Source organism: Solanum dulcamara, chromosome 4 (assembly GCF_947179165.1).
Source record: "Solanum dulcamara chromosome 4, daSolDulc1.2, whole genome shotgun sequence".
In the NCBI taxonomy this organism is placed as follows: domain Eukaryota; kingdom Viridiplantae; phylum Streptophyta; class Magnoliopsida; order Solanales; family Solanaceae; genus Solanum; species Solanum dulcamara.
Genome location: NC_077240.1, coordinates 75980453 through 75990006, shown reverse-complemented (window position 1 = coordinate 75990006; position 9554 = coordinate 75980453). Strand labels below are relative to the sequence as shown.

Here is a 9554-nt window from a genome sequence, read left to right as displayed (position 1 = left end):
GACAACTTCTTTTTTTTATATCTTTATATGTTGATATTGGGATTTATCTTACACACTTGTAAAAATCGCTGTTTCAAAAAGATAAGATTAATTTTTAATTCAATATTTTTGGTTCTTATTTGTTTAATTAAAGAATATAATTATATTAATTATTGTCTCTAATTATTCAATCGTGAATCTACTGATTAGTTTTAATTTACAAAGTTTTATCTACTATAATCAATGAAGGTTTTAGCAATATCTTCGAAATTCTTGAATTGAGGATCTATTTTTATTTTTTGTACATACGCTTTTGCATCTTAAATTTCATAAAACTAACTTGATTCTTATCAAGCGATATCAACCTATGTGTTATCATTGGTCATCGATTAAATAATTATATAATTGTAACTAATACTACTATTAAAACAGGGGAGAAGCTTTTTGATAGAACTACAAGAACACTCTAAGTAAAAAGCAATTCAAAAATAGTTTATTGCTTTCATAGGCGACTCAATTATACTTACTTCTGAAAAGAGATAATAAATGCATTTAAATGGTAAATATATGTTTTGAAATCTATCTTTTTAATTATTATTTTTAAGATACAAAGTTATTAATAATATTTTATAATTGATTTTAAGAAAAAATATTTTTCATTTGATAATATAGCTAATAAGTAGAATCTCTCTTGAGACATGTAGATCTTACTTACTTAAGATCTTCTTAATTTTAATTTTGAAAGACTTCTTTCTGCATAGACAACTATTATATAGAACAATTAATATTATTCTTTAAAGAAAAAATACATATACTTGACCTCAAACTTGACAGTCAAATTTATTTTAACATTTCAACTTTACAAGCATTTAAATACCCTTATTCTAACTAGAAGTGAATTAAAAGGAAAGAAACAACATTTTAGAACATCTTATATTAAAAAACATTTATTTGAGCAAGTTAAAGACATGATTGCTAACATGAGAAGTCTAAGCATACAAGCTAGCTTTCAATGATGGCAATATTCCTAATCACATCTCTCAACATATTGGTACTTTTGCAAGCAACATTTCCCAACTACGGTCTAGAAAACGAAAATAAGCATGTCTCCATGATCTCTTGAAAAGCAATGAACCACATACGCCCCAAAAGCTTAGTGCAAATCCTATTGCCATTGAAATGTAAAACCAATCCAATTCATCTTTGTCACTCTCGTCATTTGCATACTCGTGATTTGGAATATTACCATTCGAAGTGCAGTTCACCAAGAGTGGACGCCCACAGAGTTTGTTTCCTTGAAAACTCGTGGGATCAAAGCTTTGAAGTTGGGTACTCAATGGTATCATACCTGATAAATTGTTAACAGATAGATTCAAGTAACTCAAAGTGAACAAACTCGAAAAGCTTGGTGGGATTTGACCATAAAGTTGATTTCTTGAAAGATCAACAGATTCCAAGAATTTCATGTCACCAATGTCTTTTGGAATCATGCCAGTTAGGTTATTATTGGAAAAATTAAATGATCTTAATCCTGCAAGACGTGTTAGACTAGTAGGAATATCTCCAGAAAGATTATTACTAGACATATCCATACTTGTAAACAACGCCAAAATGGTGTCATATTGGTACATGTTGCCTTTAGTCGTCACCATTGCACTCTCTATCAAAACTCCAATATAATAAGAATAATTCAAATCTTCATTATCTTCCACTTCTTTTTTCCCTTTGACCATTGCGCTGAAATTGCCAATACATCTTGGTATGATTCCAACAAATGTATTGTTTGCAAGATCTAAGATTTGAAGATCTTTGAGGTGACAAAGTTCTTGAGGCAATTCACCATCGAATTTATTGGACCGGAGGATAAGTACTATCAAGGTTGGAAACCTCATTCCTAACCAAGATGGTAATTTCCCAATAAACTCATTCTCAGCTAAATCTATTTTATGCAGTTTTGTGCAATTTTTCAAGGATGAAGGAAATGGACCATTGAGTCTATTTCTTCGTAAGTCCAAGGATTGCAACTCACTCAAAACCTCCATGGATCTTGGTATGCCTCCAATCAAATTATTCTCCCTCAAGATTAAAGCTGTCAACTCTGGCCATTTCATCCAACAATTAGGAATTTCTTCTGATAAATTATTTCCCCCAAGGTTTAAGATCTCCAATTTGTAAGATCCATTCTTTGCTTCACACAAAAAGTTAGATAAACCTTCGGAAAAAGAATTGTTTGAGAGATCTAGCTCAGTTACAATGGTTGAAATCATTGGTATTGGTCCACTAAAATTGTTGGAACCCAAGTAGATTGTCCAAGGACCTCGCTGTCCATCTATCCATGAAGGTGTTGAGATGATTGGAACCTCACCAACCAATTGGTTGTGAGAAAGATTGAGAAATCGAATTTGAGAAGATAAGTTCCAGAACCAAGTTGGAACCTCACCTTGTATTCCACCATCTGATATGTCAACATTCATTATCCGCTTCTGAGTTCGGAGCCACATGGGAAACAAAGGGCCTATATTCCAGCCGCCTATTACAATGTCTGTTACTTGAAAAGGTGGAATCCAATTCTGACTAACTTTTAAAGTCAGATTATTTCTCGATGCAGAGAAGTACCGTAAATGTGTTAATTCAGAGAAATGGCTTTCTGTTACAACACCTTCCAACCTATTGTTGGAGATGAAAAAGTATTCTAGCATTGAAAGCTGGCCAACACTTTTCGGAAGAGTTCCTGTGAGTTTATTGTTAGTGATGGAAAACTGTTGTAGCATTGAAAGCTGGCCAACACTTTTCGGAAGAGTTCCTGTGAGTTTATTGTTGTCTAGGTTCAAAATAGATAATGAAGAAGTATTTCCCGATCCCGCTGAAAGGACATTACTTCTAACATTGAATAATTCAGATACATCTCCCTCGAATAGATTACTTGAGAGATCAAGTCTTTCTAATTTCCTTAACTTTCCAATTACATTTGGTAACTTTCCCGAAAGCATATTATCATAAAGGTCAATATTAGTTATTGAGCTCAAATTTAAAATCAGACTTGAAACTGCTCCCTCCAGATGATTTTCACTAAGGAGAAGTGATTCTAGATCTTTGCATCGATAGAGCCAATTTGGTATGGTGGAGTTGAGCCTATTGTAAGAAAGATCAAGATATTTAAGTGTTGTTATGTTTTCGCTCTTACTCTGTATCGCACCTTCAATGCCACTAGAATAGAGCTCAAGATGTTCAAGATTATTCAATTCAAACAACCATTTGGGTAAGCGACAATTGAAGGAGTTGTAAGAAGCCTTGAAGGTTGTGAGAGAAGTCAAGTTAACCGGACCATCAGGAAACGGACCAGTAAAATTACACCCACTCAAGTCAAGAGAAACGAGATTAGGGAGGTTGAAAACCCATCTGGGAAGAGAAGAACTAAAGTAGTCATTCCCAGAAAGATCGAGATATTTGAGTGAAGAAAAATTGTGATGATCAAGTAGAGGTATTAAATGATGAAGACGACAATTGGATAAACGAAGATCAACAAGAGAAGGAAGCATGTTAATAACCTGTAGCCATTCAGTAGCTTTGCTAAGATCCACACTTACCATCTCCAGGTTCTCAAGACTCGAAAGACTTGACAGCCACTCAAGACTATTGATCCTTCGATATGTCAGCTCGGAGAAAATGCTTAGCTCAATCACATGACGAGTTAGATTGTTGCACACGACCCCTTCCCATTCACAACAATCTTTTCCGACAACCCAAGAAGAGAGATGATCCAAGGGATCATCTGCTTCTTTCTTCAAGGTCTCCAAGGCTCGTTGCTCATTTTCTCTGCAAATCCCTACACAAACAACAAACTTGGTATTTGTCAATATAAAAAACCATAGTGTTATTGCTAATACTACTTTCATGTTTTAGACTAGGAAGTAAAGAGTATGTGTGTTAAGTAGCTGTTTGCTTATATTTTTCGCAATATGTATTTATAGCTATTAAGTCAACAAGTCTTGCCGATAAAAGAGGACTTTTCTTTGCGTTTCGGCATTGATAATAAAAAATCTCTTGGTCTCATATTTTATTTTTACATGTCTAATAAAAAGTTATAAATAAAAAATAATTTTCTTTTACAATTTTATCATTGTGTTTTTCATAAACAAGTCTAGCTAATTTTATTGATATTTGAACAATTATAACATCAACTAATTAATAATCACTTGTTTAAAATCGACGGTAATTTTTTTAGCGATCACTTTTTAACTTGAAAAATAGAATGATGTGAATCTTTAATTATTTTTTTTATCTTTTAATAATAAAAAGACATCGATAATCAACAATCAACGGAGAGATTTTTTCATTCGATTTCAAGGAAATAGCTATTAAAAGTTGTAGCGGAGATGTTGACTGCTTGAGTCAAAGACTTGTTAATTTCTTGCAAAGTCAAGAGGACTTTAGCAAGTCTTCTCAGAAACATTATCAAGTGTCACTGTATGGACCTTACATCTTGGAGGAAATCATTTTTAATAATAATAATAATAATAATAATAATAATAATAATAATATATCCATGAAAAAGAATGAAAATTTCCTGTTTCTTTCAATACTAGATACAAAAATCCGTGCAAGCACGGACTCAATATATATTATTTTATTTACCTCATTTTATGTGGACATGAATAGAAGTAGGAGAGTTAATAAATTTTTATATAATTTTTAAATATTACAGTACTTCTAACATAATTTTTAAATAATATATGTTACTCACTTTGTCGCAATTTATGTGGCACATGTGAAATTTTGAGAGTCAACCAAATTTTCATATGCTTTTTAAATATTTTAAGTTGTTAATTATTGTCATTTATAAAACTTTTAATTAACGTATTTTTTCAAATAATATATGTTCCCCTCTCTCTCGCGCACGTGGTAAATGCAAAAATTTGAGAGTTAATTAAATTTAATAGATATATATTTTTTAAATATTTTTAAGTTGTTAATTAATTATGGTGATTTATAATATTCTTAACTTATTTTTCAAATAATATATATATTCCATGTCCCAATTTATGTGGCACGGTTGAAATATCGAAAGTTAATCAAAACATAATTTTTAAATAATATATGGTACTCCCTCTGCCCCAATTTATGTGGGACATGTGAAATTTGAGAGTTAATCAAATTTTTAATATGTTTTTCAAATATTTTAAATTGTTAGTTATTGTGATATATAGTACTCTTAACATAATTATGTAATTTTTAAATAACATATTATAGTACCATTTTTTCATAATTTTTAAATACATAACATAATATAAAGAAAAGTAAGATAAATAAATTAAAATAAAAGAAATATTATGTATATATATAAATAGAAGGAATAAAACGAGAAGGGCAAATCGATCAATTGACCGACTGACCCTAAGCGAATAAAGAAAAGTAAGATAAGTAAATTAAAATAAAAGAAATATTAAGTACATATAAATACAAGGAATTAAAGGAGAAGGACAAATCAGTCAATTGACCGACTGACTCTAAGCTCCTCTATTCGCTTCTATAATAACAAAATACATAACATAATATAAAGAAAAATAAGATAAATAAATTAAAATAAAAGAAATATTAAGTATATATAAATTGAAGGAATTGAAGGAGAAAGGCAAATTGGTTAATTGACCGACTGACCCTAAGCGAATAAAGAAAAATAAGATAAATAAATTAAAATAAAAAAAATATTAAGTATATACAAATAGAAGGAATTAAAGGAGAAGGGCAAATCGGTAATTGACCGACTCACCCTAAGCTCCTTCAGTTATTAATTTGGTTTAAAAATACCTCTGTCGTCAATAATTTGGTCAAACAATGCTCATATTATTACTAAATGTGTCAAAAATGTCATTTTAAAAATAAATATATATTATTTCATTTCTTTTAAACACATTCTTTTCTTAATAATAATTTTTTCTATTAGCAAATATTTACCCTACTTGAATTCGAAAAAGATTAAGAATACAAATATTGTTTGAACAATTATAACATCAACTAATTAATAATCACTTGTTTGAACGCTTCATTGGTAGTTTGACTTGAAAACTTGAGAGAATTGAGCAATAGGTGACAAAAAAACGTTCTCAATTAAAAAATAATGACATAGATTTGGTTAAACGAGATTAAATAAAATATGAACTTGATTAGAGTGATTATAAACTTTGGGGTACATATTAAAATTTTAAAATTTTAAAAAGTCTTCCCTCTTATTTTAAATTTTAAATTTTGAAATTTTTCCGCTTTTTAATTATCTATCAATCTCTCTTTTTCTTTCTTTCTCCCTCTCTTTTTAAATTTTCACTCTCTCCCTCCATCTTATTGTTCTTTCTTTCTCCATTCCTTCATTGTTTTCTTCTTATTATTCTTCTTCTTCTTTTTGTCGTCGTCATTGTTGTCACTGCCGTCGTCACCATTATCGTCACCGTCGTCGTTCATTTTTTATCACATTTTTTTTCATTTTTTCTTTTTATTTTTATTTTTATGGACTATTTTTCTTTGATTTTGAGAATTTTTTTTTAAAATATTTAAGTTGTTGAAAAAAGGATTCTGCAGAAAATCAAGCAACTATGATACTTGTTGCATCAAATGCGATAGTTGTTGCAACAACTATCATAATTGCTACAACAATTATAATAGTTGTTGCAGTAACTATCGCAGTTGCTACAAAACCTACAATAGTTGCTTGATTTTCTGCATCAACTTTAACAATTGTTTGAGTTGCTTCAACAATTTATTGAATTATTGTAGCAACTTATACATAGTTGCTGCAGCAACTTCAACAATTGTTAATTTTTTAAAATAGAAAATGAAGTGTAGGAGAAGCTGACAAAGAAGATAGTGATTGTGCAAGAAGAGAAGGCCGGTAGTGTGGCTGGTGGCAGTGGAAGAAAAGGTGACGGTCGTTGTCACGATCCGATTTCTCAAGTCATGATGCCTCCTACTATGACCCACCAGTAGGCAAGCCGACACATATCTTGAAACTGTGAGTAATGGGATGTCAGGGTAGAAGACCAACAATACACCTACAAGCAATAATAAAATAACAAGAATATAACTGAACGACAGAAGCAAAACAAAATATATACAAGTATATACTACAAAATGAGTATAAGTCCCAAAAGTGGACCATGAAAACAAGGCTATCTCAAAAAGCAAAAGACAAGCAAAATATATTATACAGAAGGAAATGGATAAATTCAGAACGCTATGTGCTCACCCTCGTCTCCGATCAAAACTGCAGCTAACTCGAATCAACGTCGGTATCTAGTACTTGGACCTGCATCACGAAAACAGATGCAGAGAGTAGTATGAGTTCCAAAAAACAGGTACCCAGTAAACATCATAGGCCGACTGAGCAAGATAAGCAAAAGTAAACTAAAATGCGAGAAACTAATCACAACTAAGGACAGAACAAGAAATCAAGGTAGTTATGTACACGAGCGTACTCAACACACAAATAAAGAGAAACTAGCTAAGTCTGCGGGGCTCCCATAAACCCGACGGGTATGCTCATGCACAAGTCTAAAGACAACCACTTGAACGGACTCTCATAAGCCCGACAGGAGCAGAGATAGTTAAAGTAAACTGAATGGGTCCGATGAAATTCCAATAATGTCCAAATTCCTGCGGACTTGAACTGAATCATCCTGAAAGCCTGAAGCTTTAACCCAAAGCTGAGAATAGTTAAGGACTTGAACTGAAGAATCATAAGAGTATCACGGACTTGAACCGAGATTTGATAATAATCAAGGACTTGAACCATGGTGTAGATAATCATGGTCTCGAACCTCGTACAAAAAAGATCGAGGACTCAAACTCCGATAATAGGAAATCGTGGACTTGAACCACGTGTAAGAGAGACCATGGACTTGAACCGGCTAATGGTAGCTAAGGACTCGAACAAAAGCTAGTACGGATCGATGGACTTGAATCAAGGCTAATAAAGGCGGTGGACTTGAACCATGGCTAAGTAAGGCTAGGGACTAGAACCGAGGCAATAATACCAAGGCAAGGACTTGAACTTTGCTCGATGGAGTGAATTGGGGACTTGAACCACAAATCGAGGCAAATCGATCAAAATTAGGATCAGCAGCCAACCGAGTGTAACGGAGAGTACCCCCAATCCGAGTGCCATCAATAAATCACTCTAGCCCGAACCACATCCAACCAGAATTGACGAATAGACTTTCGAAATCAAAGACCAAGTGATGCGGAACCTATACAGAAAACTAAATCAGAAAAGGGTCAAGAGTGTCGAGGAAGTATGTAAAATTGAACAAAAATACCTTCAATTATTAGTTTGGTTTAAAAATACCTTTGTCGTCAATATTTTGGTCCAAAAATGCCCCTATTATTACTAAATAGGTCAAAAACATCATTTTAAAAATAAATATAGTATTTCATTTCTTTTAAACACATTCTTTTCTTAATAATAATTTTTTATTAACAAATATTTACCCTACTTGAATTTGAAAAAGATTAAGAATACAAATATTTTTTTATTTTATTCTTTTTATCTTTATCAAAATAAAATTAGTGATGGGATTACTATGATTTTATATATGTGACCTATATTATCAGTTAAAAAAGTACATGAAGTTATTCTAGTAAGAAGGAAAAACGATTATTTCCTACTTATTTATTAGTTAAAGTAAATTTAAAAGAAAAAAGATAGGGTTCTTTAAAAGTAATAATTTTATTGGGAATAAAATGTGTTTAAAAAGAAAAGAAAAAATATATTGTTTTAGGAAAAATGCATTTTTGATCTATTAAGTAACAATAGGGTCATTTTTGGACCAAACTATTAATGGTAGGGACATTTTTGAACCATACTAGTAATTGAGAGCATTTTTTTTCCATTTTATATAGTTCAAAATGTTATAAACTAACTAACTTGACAATTTTATAAAAGAAGAAGAACAAGAGAATATAAGGAAAGTATTAATATAGAGAGAGTAGTAAAAATTTTCTTCTTTTGTGTATATTTTTATATTGAAGTATAAGGCTATATTTATAGCCATATATATAAGTGGAGGAAAATATTAGTGGGCAATTTACCCACTTAAAAAGTAAATGGACTATCCACCATTGTAAAGTGGACAACCATTTTACTTGGTTGATAATACTCCCCCTTGGATGTCCACGAGAAATGTGTCTCATTAAAACTTTACAAAAAAAATAATATACATTGTTATTCTGAACATCCATAGATGTTGTGTCTCGTTAAAACCTTACTAGGAAAAACCCAGTGGAAAAAAGCCTAGTGAAGGAAAAAGAGTACACACATCTTGTAATACGTCTTGAGTACTGCATCATTAAAAACCTTACTAGGAAAATCCGGTGGGATAAAATCTTGGCTAAGAAAAAAAGAGTACAGTGCGTATTTTTATCTCCCTGATGAAAACATCACTTAACATCTCAAAGACGACGCATTTCAATTTTGTATCTGATTTTCTCAAAGGTTGAAGTTGGCAATGCCTTGGTAAACATATCTGCCAAATTGTCACTTGAACGAATTTGTTGGACATCTATTTCACCCTTCTTTTGAAGATCAT

The 9554-nt window shown here is 31.5% G+C and overlaps 1 protein-coding gene across 1 annotated transcript; it reads right to left on the bottom strand.

Moving 5' to 3' along the window:
• Positions 1–1019: 1019 nt before the first annotated feature.
• On the bottom strand, positions 1020–3875 carry LOC129884373 (receptor-like protein EIX2). The gene has a single exon (XM_055958682.1). It carries the CDS (start codon positions 3873–3875, stop codon positions 1020–1022), a length of 2856 nt encoding a protein of 951 aa, XP_055814657.1.
• Positions 3876–9554: the final 5679 nt, after the last annotated feature.